Source organism: Notolabrus celidotus, chromosome 18 (genome assembly GCF_009762535.1).
Source record: "Notolabrus celidotus isolate fNotCel1 chromosome 18, fNotCel1.pri, whole genome shotgun sequence".
NCBI lineage: Eukaryota > Metazoa > Chordata > Actinopteri > Labriformes > Labridae > Notolabrus > Notolabrus celidotus.
The window spans coordinates 1,795,348-1,816,978 of record NC_048289.1 but is presented as its reverse complement, the minus strand read 5'-3'; the positions used below and the strand labels follow the sequence as shown (position 1 = coordinate 1,816,978).

The following is a 21,631-nucleotide window of genomic DNA, read 5'->3' as shown; positions in this document are numbered from 1 at the left end:
ATAATTGGATAGACGGTTGACTGAGGTGCAATCTTACTCGCTGCTATAAACTTCCCTGTTAGGCCCTTTTTGTGCAATGCAATGATGGCTGCACGTGTTTCCTTGCAGGTAACCATGGCTAACAGATGAGGAACAATGGTGTCATGCACCATCTTCCTTTTAAAGTGTCCAGTCACTCAATCATGACAGATTGATCGCCAGCCTTGTCCTCATCAACACCCACACCTGTGTTAATGTGTGTGACACCTGTGTGTCATTGAAATGATGTTAGCTGGTCCTTTTGTGGCAGGGCTGAAATGCAGTGGAAATGTGTTTTTGGTGATAAAGTTCATTTTCAAGGCAAAGAGGGACTTTGCAATTAATTGCAGTTGAGCTGATCACTCCTCATAACATTCTGGAGTATATGCAAATTGCCATTATAAAAACTGAAGCAGCAGACTTTGTGAAAATTAATAGTTGTGTCATTCTCAAACCTTTTGGCCATGACTGTAGACTAAAGTGAAACCCCTATATACATTTCCAATGTGATCATAAAAACACCAATCAAATCTAGCTTACTCTTTTCCTTCTTTTTGGCCTCTAACAAATGACAGTCAACCTCTAGAAACAAAACATCAGCACTGTAACTACAGGATTCAAAGTTTTATTTACATTTGTCTTTATGTGATGGTGTTACTCCTGAACAGAAGTGGAGCGGTGCCGGGCTGTGGTCTGATCGTGTAGATCAGCTCTCTGTGCTCTCCTCTGCTGGAGGTGTGTACTTCTCACCTACTGACAAAAGACAACACACAAACAAACACGTCAGTACAAGTTAGATTTTCTTTGTACAAGCACAAACTCCAGCTACAAAAACAACACTGTTTTGAATGTTTATCCTCAGAAACACCCTGAAGCTCAGAGTCATTAAACATGTAAATGTGTTTTCTTGTGAGGGTCTGTGGCTGTGTCCTCTCTCTGACCGTGTCCCGGTTTGTTAAAGTTCACCTGCAGAGTCTCTGTCTGGAGTCCACGGCGTCAGGCTGGTGATGCACTTTGGAACCCACGTGAGGACGGCGGTGGAGGCCAACTCGCCAAATGCGCCCTCAGCTCGGTCCTGCAGAGATCAGAGGAGAGAGAGATGAAGCTGCAGCGTGTAAAAGAAAACTTCAAACTTCAGGCTCGGGCAAGATGAAACACACGTCAGCTCACAACTCCACCACGAGAGTTCAGAACAGCATCTTCAGGCTTTTATATGATAAAATAAAAAACTTTAGAATAAAGAAAGACTGAGATGAAAGTGAGAAAACACACACAGACAAATTAAAAACAGCTTGCACACTGCAGTGCTCCAGTTTTAAAAACATAGTTCTAATGTACCTAATCAGACTGGAATCACCATGAAACACTCCACCTTTCATATCCAGTGAATCACATGACATCACCTCTTGTTATCCCTGTTTGAACTCTGACGTCTACATCCCCTGAGCTGCACGGACAAAACACCTCAGTAAACATATATATGTAATATGTTCATATTATTATTCCATGTGCACGTTTATTCATTTCAATGAGAAGTGGAATAAAACATGATGTGATAAAAGATAAATACAGTAAGATTAAAATATACCAGAAATATCTCGAACTAGAGCTGGACGATATTGAAAAAGATGTCATCACCATAACATTTTTGATATCAGTCGATATGGATCATTTTCATGATAAATATTAAATAATTCTTTCATCTCATTTTAAAGGTAGATTTTTTTGATCCAGAGTGAAAGTTGAATAAATCAGATGGTTCGTTAGTTTGTATCTGGATTTAGTAGTCTAGTCAATAGTCAAAATATCTTAAAGGTGACATATTACGCTCTTTTTCATCAATATATATTGGTCTAAGAGGTCCCCAAAACATGTCTTTAAAGTTTATGCTCAAAAAAACACTTTGAAATCAGATTTTGGCATGCCTGAAAAACCCCTCTTTTTCAGCCCTGCTCAGAACAGGCTGTTTTCTGTGTCTGTGCCTTTAAATGAGAATGAGCTCTCTGGCCACGCCCCCTCAGGAAGTGGATGATGCCTCGGCTCTCCAGCACGTTGATGTAATGTTTACATGTTGGCTGAATATACACGGCTGCTCACAGACCCGCGTTACTTCAACCCTCTGAATCTGATCCAGAATCTGATCCCGGAGAGGCGCCTGCAGCAGGACCTTTCTGAACCATTGGTCACAGATTTAGTGTTTCTTGTTGTTTTATTTGTCAGTATGTTGACGTGTGTCTTGGTACACAGCGACGGACATGTAGCTATGTGGCTATGCTAACTAGCGCTAACACTTATCCATGATAAATAAAAATCATCCACTAGATCTTCAAATCTGCAGACGTGGGGAGTAAAACCGACCTTTGTGTTTATTAAGACAGCCTACAACTAGCATGCCTCCCTCCTAAGCTCCTTGTTAGCACACATGTGTGCAGGGAATGAAAAACAGAGGAGGGGTTGAGTTGTATTTTATACAGTCTATGGGCTGAACAAGCTCCGAGCTCTGACTCCGTTACAGACAGGATGGCGTGACGTATGAAAAACACTGAAGTCTGAAACGGCTGGTTTCACACACATTTACAGAAAGGTGGAGAAATCAGAACAGGGGCAGAATGGATTTTTTTCATTCTCGGGGGGTTTGTAGACAGGGATACATATTTCAGGTAGAGAACCATTAAAAAGTCTATTTTGCATGATATGTCACCTTTAACTAATGAAGTCTAGTGGCCTCATGCATGTTTTCACTCTGCTATCAGCTGGAAGGTTTTGTGTTTTCTTCAGTGTCGCTCGTTTCAGCTGTATTTCCATTCCATTCCAAACCTGCCTACTTCTCACTCTGCGACATGATTGGCTGTTCCATGCTGACTTCTTCATCTGTTTACGCGTTGGATGTCAGAGAATTACCTTCAGGTGAATTCAGATAAGACTGAAGTTCTTATCTCAGCTCCTGACCGGGTTGTTCCAGAGGTAAAGAGAAGCCTTGGGTTTTCGTCCTCTGCTGTTAAACCTTCCCTTTGCAATCTAGGGGTCCAAATGGGCCAGGGTCTGAGCCTGGACCAGCATGTGAATAGTTTGGTTCTTTCTATCACTTAAGAAATATCTCCAAACTCAGATCTTTAGTGTCCACAGCTGAGCTAGAAATGATTTTTCACGCTTTTGTGTCATCTCTGCTGGATTACTGTAACTCTCTCTTCACATGTCTTAGCAAGGCTTCACTGAACCGCCTACAAGTGGTCCAACATGCTGCTGCTAAGCTGTTGACCATATCATCTAGAAGGTCCCATGTCACTCCGATCCTCATATCTTTGCACTGGCTTCCAGTTAAATGTAGGATCCAGTTTAAAATTCCTGTTGTTGTGTACAGAGCGCTCAGTGGTCAGGCTCCAGTCTACATCAGGGAGCTGCTGAAGCCTTAGAACTCCAGCAGGACTCCGAGGTCCTCTGATCAGGGTTTACTGGTTGTGCCTCGTACCAGGTTAAAAACTAAAGGAGACTGTGCTTTCCAGGTTGTTGGTCCTAAACTCTGGAACAGTCTCCCTCTGGAACTGAGAACTGTGGACTCTGTTGAGGTTTAAAAAGCAGTTGAAGACCTATCTGTTTAGACTTTGTTGAATCTGTCTGTTTTTATGTCATGTTTTTGTATTTAATTGCAATCTCTGTTTTGCAGTTTAATGTTTTTCTATTGTTGTTGTAAAGCACCTTGTGACCTCTGTTATTGAGAGGAGCTCTATAAATAAATCTGACTCACTAACTTACTAAATGTTGGGTGGCAACTAGCATTTAAGACACACTAGCGCCCCCTCCCTTTCCAGTGGTTAGGGGGTGTAATTACAGGTTTCCATATATCAGTGTTTTATCATACATTTGTCATATTTATATTGAGAAACATAAATATCAAGATAATTAGGGCCCGAGCACCGCTGGTGGCGAAGGCCCTATTGTAACCCTAAGGATTATTTTTCTCCTTTCTTCCGCCACTTAAAACGCATTTTTGGACCCCTGAACGTGCATGAAAGCGCGGATATTTTTGCACACTCATCGGGCCTGGTGAAAAATTTACTAATTTATGGGTCTCGAAATTTTTTTTGCAAAAATGTGCTCGCTAGCGCCCCCTAAAATTTTCAAAATCGCCTTCATATTGGGGTTATTTTGAGCTACATGCTTGAAAAGTTTTACGCACATTCATGGCATCAGGACGCACAAAAAAGCCTCTCACACCCATATCCGAAACTGAACAGGAAGAGCGCCACCTATTTTTGAAAATCAAAAATGGCTCCAAAAGTGTCCAAAAACGTCCAAATGAGGGTGCATACTTATGCTATTAACTCCTAGAGCTTTTCTCCGATTCAGTCCAAACTAGGCACATTCTATAGTAAACCCATTGATGATTCAAAACTGTTAAAGGAACTCCGTTCAGACGAAAGTTGAGGGCGTGTCGGACTTTGGGGCGGGGCATAAAAAAAACCATCCGAAAATGTATTTTTGTGACTTTAAAATGCACGTAATCTCACCTCATCCAACACACTCGTCAGTGCTGGGAAAAATTGCGACATTTTATGGGTTTCGCAAAAAAAGTCGAAAAAATGTGCTCACTAGCGCCCCCTACAGTTTTCAAAAACCCCTCCCCATAGGGGTTATTTTGAGCTACATGCTTGAAAAAATGTACGCATATTCATGGCATCAGGATGCACAAAAAAGCCTCTTGCACCCATATCCCAAACTCAACAGGAAGAGCGCCACCTAGCTTTGAACATGAAAAACGGGGCAAAAATAAGGGTGCATAATTTCGTTATCTTCTCCGAAGCCACTTCTCTGATTCATTCCAAACCAAGGGCAACCTATAGTAGACATATTGACGATTAAAAACTGTCCAAAGAATTCCATTCAGACTAAAAATGTGGGCGTGGCAGCCGTTGAGGCGGGGCTTCAAACGCACATACAGCTTTGAATGTGAAGAATGACGCCTAAATAAGGGTGCATACTTTTGAGAGCTCCTCCTAGAGTTTTTCTCTGTTTCAGTCCAAACAAGGCACATTCTATAGCCGACATATTGACGATTATAAAACCATTAGAGGAATTCTATTCAGGCTAAAATTGTGGGCGTGGCACACTGTCAAGTTTGGAGGTTTTCTTGGCAATCTGCCAAAAACTTGGAACATTTGCACCACCTAAGGCAGTCTACACTCTCAGATCTTCCTTTCGCAACATGTGGCGGAAAATATCAGGCGGCGGTTTACGTGTGGCGGTGGCTCGCGTAGGCGGCGGCTATGGGTGTGCGAGGGCCCGTTCATCGCCGCTTGCGGCTTTAATTATCATTATTGTTTTATCGCCCAGCTCTATCTCTAACTACACAAAAACAACCAATAAGATGCTGACCATCACTGAAAACAGGGTTTAGGACCTTCATCTAGTCATACATGTAGTGTGGAAACACCCTTATTGTTCATTCAAGATGGAGTATTAAATGGTAGTGATGGTCTGATGAAGAGAAGTTGGGTTCAAAATGTCACTTTGATGTTATCTGGAACATGTCGAGCCTTCAGTGTGCAAACTGTTTGGTTTCTATCGTCACTCAGGATCAGAGATAAAGTCATGCACATACGTCAAACATGCATTTCAAGCAGAGACGTGTACACTCTATGAATGAAACATCCCCAATCTTCATGCAGGACACTGATGTAGCTCAGTGATCATCGGTACAGGCAGGAGGAGACAGTATACCTCCTCTGCTCCTCCTGCAGCACCTAACGTGTGATACCCCTCCCTGGAGACCGGGTAAGGAGACCTCTGTGACTTAACATCTTTACCGTTCTCCTCAACGCTCGCTGGCTGGAGTCAAAGAGTTATCAGGATTAAACATTATGGCTGTGTCTTGTTATTACTGGAGATCCAGATTAAAGAACATTCAGCAGACAGGTGTGTCAGTAGAAACAGCTGGAGAGTGAGTCTGTGCTGGATTACCTGCTCTGTTTGGTGGTATTCTCCATGCTGCTCACAGCCGATGTCAAACACATACCTCCCCGGGCCCCACGGCTTCAAAACAACAACAAACATGGCATGATTTAAAGGAACTGAAATCTGAGATAGGTTAGTATTTTGTGCTGTAATCACACATTTAAGTTTCATACAGGTTAAATTTTTAAAGAAAAAATAAGCCAGAGCTTTCAGACTGCACCTTGCTCAGCCTACTCACAGAACAGATGAAGGTAATCAACATTTCCTTCCATCGCTGAAAAAAAACAAACAATTCAAGCAGGACTCACGGAGCTGTTTGCAAAGTTCCCCTTGTATCTGTGGTTGGAGTGGATGTACTCTCCGGATGACTCCATCTTGCCGTTAACCCATGATCCTGTGTACTTGGAGCCAGTTTCGTGATGGTGGTAAACACCCTGACCATGTCTGGAAACCAGGTTTAAGAACAGATTCAGCAAAGTGTGAGTATCCATAGACCTTTCTGGAGTCCCTGAGCTCCCTTGTCTCGTAGATTCCTCTGAGCTGCCGTAGACGTCCTCCTGCTGTGGACGTTCCAGACTCCAGCGGCAACAGCTACTACTACTCGTCTCATCACTATCACTGCTCCCTCTCTCTCTTATTCTCCTCTATCCCTCTTTCCAGACCCAACTCGGTCAAAGCAGATGTGTGTCTAACATGAGTCTGGTTCTGCTGGAGGTTTCTGCCTGTTAAAGGAAGTTTGTCCTCTCCGCTGTAACTAGCTAAATACTGTGAGGTGCAATGCTCATGGTGGATTAAGGTGGGGTCAGACTGAGTCTTATCCTGTCTTGGTGTTGGGTCTCTGTTCATAATTTGACATAGAGTGGTCTAGACCTGCTCTGTTTGTAAAAGAGTCTTGAGATAACGTTTGTCGTGATTTGGCGCTATACAAATAAAGATTGATTGATTGAGTATAAACAGCATGTGTGTTAAAACTCAAAATTTAAATGAAAAGTTGATTTCAAGTTCAGAAGTTCTATTAGCAGCATTTCAGGACCTGTACACATTAAAAGATAAATTAATAACAATATTAGCTGATGTGTTTTTGAATTTTTAACAAACATAATGAAAATTAATAAATCAATTGATGAACATTTTAATTAATTGGGATTTGTGTCAAAGTAAATCAATCAGACAAACCTTTAAAATGAATGAAACTGCAAAAATAAAAACTGAAATACAAAAAGGAAGTTTCAGGGAATTTAAACAAAAGTAAATTCAATGAGAGTCAAATCAAAACATATTTTAATTTCAGATATCATCAATTCACTGATGTTATATAAATATATGTCAGATCTTCAGTGCACTCTTTTAGTCTGACTTTTAACTGAGTTTTATTCTTATAACAGTTTTATTTAACCTTAATGTATTTATTTGTTTATTATGTAATTCAAATTTTAGTCACTTTGTATTTATTTTATTTTATTTATTTATTTATTTATTTATTTATTATCTAATTCAAATGTTATTCACTTTGTATTTATTTTATTTTATTCTATTTTATTTATTTATTTATTTAAAGTATAGCATCTAATTTTCTTTTAATGGTTTAATATTTTAGTGTTTTATTATTTTAGAAATGTATTTTATTTTGGTGAGTTTAATTTCCTGTGTTGAGTTTTAACATCTTATGTTTCCTCCAGTGTTTCCTCATTAAGATATCATGAGAGCATTTCCTCAGTTTGTTCAGCAACTTCTTTTTTATTTTTCATTTATTTATTTTATTTTTATTGTTATTATTATTATTATTATTATTATTATTATTATTATTATTGTTGCATATATTATGTTCTTAACCTTAGGATTGTGGGGAGAGTCTGGGCTGGGGTTGGGATTAGGATGGGGGGGTCTTTTTATTTTCATTTTTATATCTATAGTGCACTCAGTAGCATCCTCATGTATTTATTGAATTATCAGTGTTCCTACAGTACTACAGTTCAGTCTGAGTGACGTGCGCCTGTTTACCTCATGTGGTGCATCCACTCTCCATCATACGTGTCTTTGTTGGGGTAAGTGTAGATTCCGTGACCGTGCCTCAGGTCCTCCACCCACGATCCTGATAAACACACAAACACAGAGGGGACAGAAGAAGAGTTTGGTCCTTCTGTGTGTGTGTCAGAGCTTCATTCCTTTAACATGATCATAAACTTACCTTCATATTTAGACCCGTCTGGGTAGTAGAAGGTGCCCTCTCCATGTTTCATGTTCTGGTAATAACCTCCCACATATCTTGCCCCGTTTTTGAAGCGATATGTCCCCTGTTGACACAAAGGTAAATATTTAATACGCAAAAAACTCCTGAATGAGGCAGTCATAATTAATACAATGAAAAAAATCTGGATTTTATCAATTTGACAAGCAAAGAAAAGTATTCTACTATGCAGCTCCCCTTCCTTTAACAGCCCAAAACATGTTAGAAAGGACCTTAACCCTACAACACCAAACGTATCATATATGATCAGTTTCTGAGACCTCTACATCATCAGTGTGATATATTCTTTCAGTAACAACCTGATGTATACAATCAGATACATGCAGTGCATGGATAATCCACCAGGTGTGAGTAATTCATGAACCAGAAGGACGACACTTGAGACATCCAAAATGTCAGCTGTGGATCAGAGACCCACTCCAGGTTTTTCAGGGATATTTTTATGTGTGTATCAGGTCATTTATTTGGAGACATGTCAATTATAATTTTATTACATTTCATACATTATTCCAAAAAGCCATTCCATTTTCAGGGGTATTTTTAACAAGTTTGAAAAAGTTTGGATGAAAAAAACTTTCAAATTGTTCCTGAAATTTCAAGAGGAATAGTTACTGGATTGATGTAGAGCAAATTAATATTTCATTACTTAATTTATAGAAAAACGTGTTGAAAATGTGTGTATCATAGTTTCTACAGCAGGTATATAAGGACATTTATTTACAGACCTGTCAATCATCATTTTATCACATTACAAATATTATTCCATCAAGCAACATACAGTCTTTTTATTACTTAAGAACATGTTTAAATGACATAATTAGGTATATTTAGATTATAAATTGAGGTATTTATAACGTATATTGTATTTTTATGTATGTAACCTGCTGTATCATGATGATTGATGACTGGTTGAATGTTGCTATGGCTCCCTAGTAAATAATTATCTTTTTCTCATTGATTTCCACTAAAAACTGAACAATTCAGAGAAAAAAATGTATAATAAGTTAGTTTTTTTGTTGTGTAGCAGATACAGAATATGTACGACGTTGTCATGCAATATGGGAAAAAAATCTAGGTTTGAAATTTCTGTTGGAAAAATTGAAGGAAACTCAAAGTTTAATAGGCTAAAAATGATATTTTTTGTAAATTTTAGTTTGTTTAAAAAAGAAGAAACTTTGAGGAATACATTTTAGCAAAATCCCTGATGTATCAAATATGATACAAATTAAAACTCATATATGAAAATTGCTATTTACTTTCTTAGACGGTCCAATAAACACTCCATTTTCAAAGAATTAGAATTGTGTGGCAATGATTTGATGGTTCAGGCTTTACAGGGTTAACTAGATGAATCTCTGGGTCCCTCCAGTGCGCTCACCTCCCCGTGTCTCTGTCCGCTCTTATACTGCCCCTGATACACGTCTCCATTAGGAAGGACAGCTTTACCGTCTCCGTGTCTCTCTCCGGCTTCATTTCTGTCTCCTTCATACTCCTGCAGCGGCCACAGTGACAGACAGTGACAGACAGTGACAGACAGAGACAGACAGAGACAGACAGTGACAGACAGTGACAGACAAAGACAGACAGACAGAGACAGACAGAGACAGACAGACAGACAGACAGACAGACAGAGACAGACAGAGACAGACAGACAGAGACAGACAGAGACAGAGACAGACAGAGACAGACAGACAGACAGAGACAGACAGTGACAGACAGTGACAGACAGAGACAGACAGAGACAGAGACAGACAGAGACAGACAGACAGACAGCCAGACAGACAGACAGAGACAGACAGAGACAGAGACAGAGACAGACAACAGACAGACAACAGACAGACAACAGACAGACAGAGACAGACAGAGACAGACAGAGATATAATGAAACATCACCTGACTCCTCATATCTGCACAAACACTCACAAAACGACAACATTTAATCCTGTATTCTAACTCTAATCTCACTCTAATCTCTCACCCCGAGTTTGTTCTGTTCATCATCAAAGTCATCAGATCCGATATCAGACATGTTTCTGCCTCTGGATGAAGGTAAGAGTTAAATTTAAACACAGAGAGGTCAAAGTTAAGATGCTCTCTGCTCTCTGCACTCCAGGAAGTGTACTGTTACCATGTCAACAAACAGGCGTCACGTGACCAAGGGACAGTTGAGTATAAAATGATCTGAGATACTTTATCTTGATTTATTACCCCAGAAAACATTTTTAAAACACTTTCATTGTCTCACTCTATAGTTTTAACTATTCATCACAACAGAATGTCGTGTATTCTTTGAATGTAACTCTAATTCACAGACAACACGACGATTAAACAGGGTGAGAGTGAGGCCGGTGTTTCGGATGAAATAGCTACCCCGGTTAACGGGCGCTTTTTAGCGCATGCGTCATAGTTACAACAGTTGATGAACATGTTTAGACTTTAGAGGCATATTGAGAACACATTTTGATATGATAAAGAAAAACTGAACAAGGATGTACACGCTTTCCGTGTTTCAAACAGTCGACAACCTGCTGAAAGTCCCCACTTAACAGGGTCACTCTTTAAATCGTAACACCACCAGGCAGTTGATTGACATGTTTCCTCCTCCTTCAGTGTGGAGCAACAGTGTGAGCTTTCACTTATCCCAGTCTGTGTAAAGTCTGGTTTTAACTGGAAAAGATTAGCATCTAATTACAATCCTAGGTTTTTTTTGGTATTCAATATATTTGGAACATCTTCAAATACAAATTAAAATCAATAAAGATTAAAAAAAACAATCCTAGGCAAGCAAAGCAAATTGTTATCACAACATAATCTCTGATTAAAGACTGATATAACACAAATGTGTTCAAAAAGGTCAGAGGATGAAGAGCTATACTTTAGTACTCCTTTCCCTCTTTCCATTTAAATTAATTAAATCAATTTAAACCTGTAAAGCCTGAAACATCAAATAATTGCCAGAAAAATCTGTAAAAATTGAGTGTTTATTGGACCTTCTGACAAATAAAAAAACCCTAAAATAAATAGTAATTTTCATATATGAGTTTTAATTTGTATCATATTTGATACATCAGGTATTTTGGTGCAAAGTTTCTTCTTTTTTAAACAAACTAAAACAACATTTTCAGCCTATCAAACTTTGAGTTTCCTTCAAATTTTCCAGAAAGTAATTTCATGCCTAGAAACAATTTTTTTTCCATATTGCACGATAATGTCACACATATTCTGTATCTGCTCCACAACAAAAAACATAATTTATTGTATATTTCTTCTCTGAATTGTTCAGTTTTTAGTGGAAATCAATGAGCAAAAGATAATTATTTACAAGGGAGCCATGGCAACATTCAACCAGTCATCAATCATCATGTTACTGCAGGTTGCATATATAAAACTACAATATACATTATAAATATCTCAATTTGCAATCTAAATATACCTCACTATGTCATTTAAACATGTTCTTAAATAATAAAAAGGCTGTATGTTGCTTTATGGAATAATGTATGAAATGTAATAAAATTATGATTGACATGTCTCCAAATAAATGACCTGATACACACGTAAAAATATCCCTGAAAAACCTCGAGTGGGTTTCTGATCCACAGCTGACATTTTGGATGTCTCTGTGACGTCCTTCTGGTGCATGAATTACTCACACCTGGTGGATTATCCATGCACTGCATGTATCTGATTGTATACATCAGGTTTTAACTGAAAGAATATATCCCACTGATGATGTAGAGGTCTCAAAAACTGATGATTCAAATATGATACTCTTGGCGTTATAGGGTTAAACAAAAGCTGATATTGTTTATTAATCGAGCTACTTTAAAGGTCAAAACATTAACTAAGTGTTGTGCTCATATTTAATAGTCTCACGATCATTGTCTCTGACCGAAGTTAATCAGAGCCAAAGTAGGACAGATCAGAATGCTATCTTCAACTAGCTGACCGATCAACACAGAGATCAACATTGCACATTTTGTGGTGTAGTGTTTTAGCGTGAGATTTGTCTGGGCAGAGTGAGAGAGTGACGGCCAAATTCCACTAGATCCGTGTCCGGTCCGTCTCCAATCCGTCACAGCACCAGATCTGATAGGTTTCTATTCTAGTCAATGTGTTAACTTCCACTGGATCCGCTCTGTTGCATGCTGCGTCTCTGATCCGGCAGGTCAGAGCCCTCCGGATCAGATACACAAGACTTCTATTTGAGAGGGGGTTGAGAGTTGGCAACCCTGCAGACTCATTTCTTATAATGCTAGCACCATTGTGACCTTAAACTTACATCTGCTAACTGCTCCACGCTCGCCTTTCTATGGCGTGGGTATCTTGTGAATGACAAGCAACTGTTTTGCTCAGTGTTTTGCAGATCTAAAAGACACTCTGAAAAGTCTATTCATTTTATCAGTAAGTACATTTTCTTTAAAGCCTGTTTCTTAGACAAAATTACCATCCCATGAAGTGTACTGAACACACATCTGGATGGAAACATTTGCTCCCTTCTGGTGCTGAAAACCCCTCAATGGCGACAGACTACTTAAAGCCTGAGTCCTCTAAGCACTGGTCCAACTTGTCACAGGTTTATGCACACAGGGTTAAAAATGAGTATTAATGGGTAAGTCTTACAGATACTTCTGTCCTCAAGCAGGCTCACTAAGCACTCCTGGATTAACACCAGTGACAATAGGGGGCGCTGTGGTCCACATTTCATTGGCACGGTAAAGGGCTTTCCATTTATTGAATTTGTTAGGTTATTGCAAAAAGGCTAAAACATGGCAGCAGTATTTTTATCAATACATGTTCCAGTTTTTTGTCCCATATAACTGAATCATTACGTTTTGGTTTCAAATAAAAAGTTTAAATATGCGTGCAGGGAACAAAAACTAACTAAGAAATGTCAAACATGTATTCCCTCATCAGAATCAGTCAAACACATCAGAGTGTATTGGATGTTATGAGGCTTCTCTTCACTATAATGAGTTTGCTGTAAATCAAGGAGGATCCATTGTTAACAGCTGTCCATTAAGCATTATCAAAGTCTATGTGTGACAGATAATAGACCGTGTGACCTCTGCTTAGCAGCCCTTTATTTAGACAACTTGAACTTGACTTGACATTAACTCATAAGCCGTGAGATTTCGCCATCTGTTGCATTACAGATTAGAATTAACACTGGTCGAAATCCTCTGCATTCACTTTGGCTTTCTGAGACTCACGGGGAAAATGTCTGAAGCAGTCATTCAATCAGGAGAAACACTCGTGCAGGTTTAAAAAGGCAAATGAAAGAGGCAGCAGGGATAATCCACATTGCATCATTGTCCTCACACTGATTGTCCTTTTGAGGGCAGACCCTAAGAATATCTCACTCCGGATTTATTCCCTGAAGTAACTCACTAACAATTTAGAGATGGAGGTGCTGTGAGGTGACGGTCTGTTGGCTTCTTGTTCATGATTTAACACCCTTCATGTTAGTTTACAGACATTTAATCTCCAACTTAGAAAAAAACTGCAGTCCCAGGCTTGTCCACCAGGGGCTGTCTCCTGCAGTGAGTCGGTCCCCATAGAGCCCCATGTTGAAGTATTACAGCAGAAATAAACATGTTTACAGCCTGGTACAAAAACAGTTTGGGTGTCTATAGCTCATTTATCTCTTCATGACAACTGTACTAATATGAATATTTATAAAACTTGTCTGTAAATCATCTTTAATATATTTATTTATTTGTTTTATTTGAAAGGGAAAATGCAAATTACAACTTCTGAATGTTACAAACAGGCTTACAGTTATGCATGGTTAGGGGCGTGGCCTCTTTGAGTGACAGGTTGGGAGCTGCTAGCTGTCCGCCAGGTGTCCCCTCGGCTAATTCAGTCCCTGAACTTTAACCTCTGGGTTAGGGTTAGGATTTGTGGTGTTAGAGCAAGCGGCAACCTCCGGTCTCAAAATAAGAGTCCAATGCAGAAGTGTTATAAACTGCAGTTCATCGAGCGTCCACTAGAGGCTGGCTACAGAAACACCAGAAACCATATACACACCCATTCAAAGAAGACGATCTTTACAGCAGAAATAAACATGTTTACAGCCTGGGTCAAAAAACAGCTTGGTTCTACGTAACAGAGTTAAAAATGCACTTCATGATTGAACTGGTTTATATTCATATTTGTGAATATTATCAAAATGGCTTACTTTGATATACTTTAAGTCTGCTTTGATTTGTTTCCCGAGCAATAACTTTGTACATTTTCAGCTTCTGTACCTCTTGGGTTTCCGTAGCTCCTCCTGTCGGTCCCTCACAGTGCTGTTCTGCTATGCTGAGGGTAAGTTGTTGGAGAAAAAGACGTCACCTTAATTTTGTTATTAACCTTGAAAATTCTGCCATTTAAAATGTACTTTATAGTGTGAATTGTTAAATGTTTCCCTAAAACGTTATGTTACTGTTTGGCTTAGTTTATGACAGTTTAAGAAGAGTTAGACGATGTTTAATGTAATGTTTTAGGCGTGAATTTGTACCGCAGCTAGCGTTCCATGTCACGTGATAGAGATGCTACGGAAAATTCTAACGTGAAGATATTAAAGGGGACATATCACGCTTTTTTCATCAATATATATTGGTCTAAGAGGTCCCCAAAACATGAATTTAAAGTTTATGCTCAAAAAAACACTTTGAAATCAGATTTTGGTCTGCCTGAAAAACCCTCTTCTTCAGTCCTCCTCAGAACACTCTGTTTTCTCTCTGACCACGCCCCCTCAGGAAGTGGATGTGCCTCGGCTCTCCAGCACGTTGATCTAATGTTTACATGTTGGCTGAATATACACGGCTGCTCAGAGATCACGTTACTTCAACCCTCTGAATCTGATCCTGACGGAGAGGCGCCTGTAGCAGGACCTTTCTGAACGATTGGTCACAGATTTAGTGTTTCTTGTTGTTTTATTTATCAGTATGTTGACGTGTGTCTTGGTACACAGCTACGAACATGTAGCTATGTGGCTATGCTAACTAGCGCTAGCACTTATCCATGATAAATAAAAATCATCCACTAGATCTTCAAATCTGCAGACGTGGGGAGTAAAACCGACCTCTGCCAGAAAGGCAGCAGGACCTTTTATGAAGGATTGGTCACAGATTTAGTGTTTCTTGTTGTTTTATTTGTCAGTATGTTGACGTGTGTCTTGGTACACAGCCACAGCTACAGCTACAGCTACAGCTATGAACATATAGCTATGTGGCTATGCTAATTAGCGCTAGCACTTATCCATGACAAATCAAAATCATCCACTAGATCTTCAAATCTGCAGACGTGGGGAGTAAAACCAACCTTTGTGTTTATTAAGACAGCCTACAACTAGCATGCCTCCCTCCTAAGCTCCTTGTTAGCACACATTTGTGCAGGTAATGAACAACGGGGGAGGGATTCAGTATTATTTTATACAGTCTATGGGCTGAACAAGCTCCGAGCTCTGACTCCGTGACAGACCGGATATTGTTGTTACGTAACAAAAACACTGAAGTCTGAAACGGCTGGTTTCACACACATTTACAGAAAGGTGGAGAAATCAGAACAGGGGCAGAATGGATTTTTTTCATTCTCGGGGGGTTTGTAGACATGCCAGGGAAACATATTTCAGGTAGAGAACCATTAAAAAGTCCATTTTGCATGATATGTCACCTTTAAGATTACGAGTTTTACCCAAATAAGGACATGACTGACTTGACTGACAGGCGGGAACACATAGCTGTTGGCTAGGAGGCTCAAACCCCGCCTCTTTACCTCACACTATGCCTGGTTGAGTTCAACATTTCCAATATGGCTGCCGTCAACGATTGGCTTCAAAACAGCGCTCGGGAACAGATGGGTGATGTCACGGAGACTAAGTACATTATTTATACAGTCTATGGTGTTGGAGCCTTTCTTTGCTCACAGTATGTGGTTAGTTATTTCTTGTTGTCAGTTATCTACTTACTGAGGGTCAGAATAGAAGGTAACTCAAGTTGAGATAGCCAATTCATTCCATTGAAAACAAAATCTCCACACAGGACAGTATCTTATTAAATATATAGAGCACAGGATTACTTGCATTAACACCACCATGAGGAGTTATGGGGTAGTGATGCAGTGAGTCAAATTAGAAAGGAAACTTGTGAGGAGAGCCATTTTATTGAAATATGAAAATATTTAAAATTGGCTCCATGACACAATTATCATATTGCATGATTTGCTGTTATGATATTTTATCTAACCTCTATACCTCTATTATTAATACTGTATAACTTTAATTACTTAGTGATGCATAGGGCCTCACTCCTTTAAAGCTCCAGCTGAAAGACAAACAGGAAATGGAACACACAAATGGAACACACAAACTCAGACAAACATGCATACCACAGAAGATGCATACTGCAACAGAAGTGCTCCAGACCTACAGGGGGCGCTGAGTGGACTGGATGTTTTTAGATCATACTTTGAACTTATAACTTCAACTTAAAATAAAAATGTATTTATTCAGTCTGACTTTTATGTAGGGTTTTAATAATTTTATAACTTACTTTTTACTATTATATTGATTTAAATGTTGCTTTATTATTTTATTAATTTTAACTGTTTATTTATTTAATTTATTTATTCATTTTATTTCCTCTACCTAGTTTTATTGATATTTTTAGCCTTAATTTTAATTAATTTAATTTAACTTATTCTAATTACACATATTTTATTGTTGATGGCGTGCATTAGTCTCTATTTTAAAATTCTTTTTTTGTTTTTAATATTTCTTTCTTTTATTTTGTTTCTGCTTCTTTCTTGTTTTCAGTCGCTGTAAAGTACTTTGAATTGCATTTGATTTGTATGAAAGGTGCTATATAAATAAAAATTGATTGATTTTTAATGAAGTAAATAAGTTGCTTTTATTTGTTGGTTGCCGTAGTAAGTTTCCAAATATTGATTTTGAGTCCATATACTTTACTCCGTAAACAGAATCCAGTTTGAATGATTCATCTATACCTCTGTGCCTCTCCCTGCTCTGTCAGTACCTCCCTCTCCGGCCTGCACGGTCCCTCTTTGGGAGATGATGGCAGGACAAAAAAGAGGCCTCCAAATCGGCGACACGACCATTAGGCCTCTGTAATCTCTAAAGCCGTCCCAGAAGGGTCCTAGGGGAATTTCTATTGGGGGATTCATCAGCTATGCTTTTATTTATAAGCCTGTCAAAGCAATCACTAGATGATGGATGGATTCTCTGTGATATTCAAAAACACTTAATAATCCTCAGATCAGGTATGATCTGTTTTTCTTCAGGACTAACTCTCCTAAGTAACATGGAAAGTGCCTTTAATGTGATGAGCATAATTAGAAACGTTATCATCACTGATTACAAACTTATTTCTGTACCCTTTTCATATTAGAGATGCAGCCTGCAGTGCAGAGTAAAGTGGCTCCACATCCACAGAGACAAGTCATCACAGTAAAACAAAGAGGGAGGGTTGTACTAAATTCATGATACTTAGTTTGTTTAAACGTTGTGAAATCCAATTGATATTTAAAGTAGGCATGAGATTAAAAAGGGATGCATAAGAAAGGATTAAAATCTCTTTGTCAAAAGAGGATAAAAAGCAAGTTACAAATAAAGGATTTTGAAGGAAGGCTTGGTAAAATAAAATGATAGCCTAAAGTAACAAGATGCAAGAAAACAGTTACCAATTTGTATTAAGACATTTACAGAAACCAAGAGGTTTATGGGAACATTATGATTTGGACTAACATTTTGACATTTCAGCATATGTACATTGTGACTTGTTGAAATGTTGACTTAGGGAATCTGTTTAACAATTTTGACATCTTTGACTTTGAACTGAGGCTCTGACTTTTGCAGGGGTGGGATGAAGACATGTGAATTACATTTATTTACTCTTTCTGTCTCGTCATATTTACTTACACCACTTTAAGAAGGTATCATACAAATGTGATATTCCTTTAAAAAGTTAAACAACAAAGTATCAACGATCTTCTTAGCTTCAATCCTGAAAGACTCAAAAAGATTTGAACGGTGGCCTGGAAGTGCAACGCAAATGTACAAAGGATGAAACACTTTCACAAAGTTGGAGACAAATTTACATTTAGGAAAACATTTTTACATTTTATAAACAAAATGACATTAAACACTTTTTTTTATTTTTTTTTTTTTGCCTTTATTTGATAGGATAGTGAAGAGAGACAGGAAATGTGGGGAGTAGAGAGCGGGGGAAGACATGCAGGAAATGGTCGACCAGCCGGGAATCGAGCCGGCAACCCCTGCGACGAGGTCTATAGCCTCTATATGTGGGGCGCTTAGACCGCTAGGCCACCAGCACCCCGACATTAAACACTTTTACCAAGAACAAAACAAATGTCACATTTAAGAAAACACATTTACAAAATCAGAAACATTTTTACAAGAGGCAGAAGAGGAATGTACCAAATACAGGAAGTGATCGAGTGAGCGGTTTAGCGGAGAGAAACTGACTGTCCAGCCAATCACAGGTCACTTGATGTGTCCTTTCAAAATAAAAGACAAACAAAATTTGAACAAATTGTGATAATTTTGGATGTTTTCAACCAGAGATTATTAACAAATCTAACAAATTCCACTGAGTCCTTTCAATTCAGACTGACTCTTTTCTGTTTTTTCAAATTTCAAATGGCCGACATTTTGAATTTACACATCAGATCAAGCTGTGATTGGCTGGAATACATGATGATGTTGTTCACTATGAGTCTGAACTAGGGATGTAAGAAATTATAGAAAAGCTACCAGGGAGGTGTTTTCAGTTTAAAGCATGTTTGGATGTGAATCAGCTGTTACAGGTGTTGCACACAGCAGAGACGCTCAGCTGGGGGCTGCGGCTGAGTGTCAGGTCTCCACGAGCGCTTTTTTTAAAGAGGATCAATACAAAACTGCTGCCAACAACGTCCTGTTTAACAACTTTAAACAGGACATTTTCTCACCTTTAGATACAAAGCCAACAGACTGGTGGGAATTGCTAGTACGCTATGTTTGCAGATCAGCAACATCAGAGCCATCTGAGCTTTTCTGAAGCTGGACTGATTATGACCCGGTTGCGCTCCCGGCTGACACCTGACCGCGTACACATGTTTATTTTTCTTAATAAGAACGAGTAGACAGAAAACTGGACACTGAATCTGAAGTACTTTTCTGTTTAGTGGTTAAGACTTTATATGACTATATCCACAGAGGATATTTTTATGAGCCTGATCGTTGATAATCAGTGTTAAACATGTACCCGTATTCAATACTGTCAGTTATATGCATTTTGTTGCTGTAGAAAATATAATTTAAGGGGAAAAATGTATTTGGCATTATTCTTGATGTAAGAAAACTCAATGTTTTTTTGTTAATGAATCAATCAATAATTGATCATTAACATTTCCAAAAACTGATCACGGAAAATACTTAAAATCTACATCCCTAGTCAGAACTATAATGACTCAGTGGAAACTGAGATTTGTTAATAATCTCAGATTGAAAATATCCAGAATTACCAATACTTTTTCAAATTTCTTTAGCTTTTATTTTGAAAGGACACATCAGAATGACGTGTGATTGGCAGGAAAGTCTGTTTGTCTCCACCAAAACAAACAGCTCACTAGATCACTTCACGATCACTTCCTGTATTTGGTACATTCCTATCAAGAATTTGAGAAAATAGTGATAATTCTTGATATTTTCAATCTGAGATTATTAACAAACATTTTTACAGTTTCTTGTTGAAATGTCATTGAATCAAAAGGAAACATGAAGCATACAGAGCATTTTGAAACAGACCCAACGGGCACCAAATGCAGGAGTGAGTTGCGTGCTCATGTACAGGGATTCTGTTGAGAAAGAAACAATTTAAACAAAGTCAATCACAAAAAAACATATTGTGATCCAAACTGATCCTGCTCACCAAGTGGAGTAAAAACAAGTTCATTTAATGACTGAAGATAGATTTAATGTTGGACAGAGAGCCGGCAGACTTCACATGAAACTGTGCAGGTTTTCACTGTGGGCCCTGCAGAGCATCCAGAGCTGTTTAATTGGCACAGGGCCCCTCTCACTGTGAGTGTGTACGTATTGACTCAGACTCTTAAAAAGGATGCCTTTATTTGGAGGATTTATCAGTTTCAGACCCATAAATAGCTTCTTAATGTTCAAATGCATTGTTAATGGTCCAGTTTGGCTCTAATCCTCCGGACAGAGCTCTGAGGATGCTGAACAAACAGCGTGTGTGTCCCTGCGTGCCGAGAGCGCTTCAGCATCCATCAGAGGTCACTCTCTTCTGGCTTCATTCTTCTCTTGAGCTGACGTGGATTTAAAACAAAAGCTGGGTGACATCTCTGTGATATCACATGCCAGAATAATCAGCGCTCTCCTCCCACATTCACTGAGGCTTTTGACCTAAATATAGGAGTTTGTCTGCTGATGGAGGCTGAGGGGCTTTATAAAAGCAGGAAGGGTCAAAGACGTGCACATTGTTCAGCTGGGACTCAAACGCTGCTGTGTCACTGCTGTGTGGGGGTCTTAGATTGGACTTTGTTGTTTCAGGTGTCTACAGTTGGAGGATACCTGAGCAGAGGTAAGACCTGCTGCTGATATCCAGTATTTAAGGATCAAGCTGCGGGGCCTTTTACTCCATCCTTTTTGTTTTTGCACATTTTTAATGACATTTAATCCCTCTAATGACCTATGTCTTCTTCTCCAGCAGTCTTTATGAAAAATGTTAAATTTTATGATATTGTAAGAATTTACTAAAAACTCTTTTAGTGAACTCCTCTGAGACCATATGCATAATCATCCTGGAGCTTTATCAGGTTCATCTACAGACTGTGCTGATTTACACTTATCAAAATAATTTAAAATGTTAATCCTTTTAAATATTTAAAATTTTAAAACTTATTTCATTGAATTTAATCCAAAATATATATCACATATATAAAAAGGGTCATGTCATTTTATCTGGCTTGATGTTCACTATGATATGCAGTTTAATCATTCTCCACTAGGGGGTGCCACATATTTAAAGTTTCTATATTATTGAATACTCTTACAAAGTTGGGTGAACATTATTTAAGTTCATGACTCAGTCTGAATGAAAAAAGGTTCAAAATTCTTTAAACTGAGTTTAACATTTCATTTGAACTCAAGACATCTACATATTTATAGATAATTGTTGAAACCTGGAGGTCCTACAGGGCTGAGAAGTCTTCAGCACATTAATCCATTTTGAATTTTCCTCTCTGTGTTTTGTCTCCTCAGAAGTCTGTATCTTTCAAAATATGCACAAACATTTGGAAACACCACCATGGGCGGAGATTTGTGCCACTAGAAACTAAAATTGAATCATAATATTGAATTTGAAAAGCACGATTTAAATTTGAAATGAG

The 21,631-nt window shown here is 38.6% G+C and overlaps 2 protein-coding genes across 3 annotated transcripts in view; one reads left to right on the top strand and one right to left on the bottom strand.

The window, feature by feature from the left end:
- Positions 1–627: 627 nt before the first annotated feature.
- Positions 628–10,595, bottom strand: rsph1 (radial spoke head component 1). 2 transcript variants are annotated; one of them, XM_034708143.1, is made up of 8 exons: positions 10,197–10,595; positions 9,597–9,710; positions 8,159–8,264; positions 7,972–8,062; positions 6,279–6,414; positions 5,977–6,048; positions 985–1,093; positions 628–771 (listed from the first exon to the last, which is right to left on the bottom strand). In XM_034708143.1, exons 1-8 carry the CDS (start codon positions 10,245–10,247, stop codon positions 725–727), a joined length of 726 nt encoding a protein of 241 aa, XP_034564034.1. In that variant the 5' UTR covers positions 10,248–10,595; the 3' UTR covers positions 628–724. The 2 variants fall into 2 exon arrangements, with proteins under 2 accessions (XP_034564034.1, XP_034564035.1); XM_034708144.1 differs by having other exon boundaries at positions 628–768; positions 10,197–10,358.
- A 3,805-nt stretch (positions 10,596–14,400) lies between these two features.
- The window catches only part of LOC117829942 (myosin heavy chain, fast skeletal muscle-like), a 57,774-nt gene continuing 50,543 nt past the window's right edge, over positions 14,401–21,631 (top strand). Inside the window, exon 1 of the mRNA XM_034707763.1 lies at positions 14,401–14,530. The gene's annotated coding sequence lies outside the window, so the exon portion shown is untranslated. The remainder of the gene's footprint in view (positions 14,531–21,631) is intronic.

Excerpts from the sequence above, each read along its gene's own strand:
- rsph1 (XM_034708143.1), bottom strand. The coding sequence starts at position 10,247 with ATGTCTGATATCGGATCTGATGACTTTGATGATGAACAGAACAAACTC. Across the intron at positions 9,711-10,196 it reads ATGAACAGAACAAACTCGGG|GAGTATGAAGGAGACAGAAA; the intron begins GTGAGAGATTAG and ends TGGCCGCTGCAG. Across the intron at positions 8,063-8,158 it reads AGACGGGTCTAAATATGAAG|GATCGTGGGTGGAGGACCTG; the intron begins GTAAGTTTATGA and ends TGTGTTTATCAG.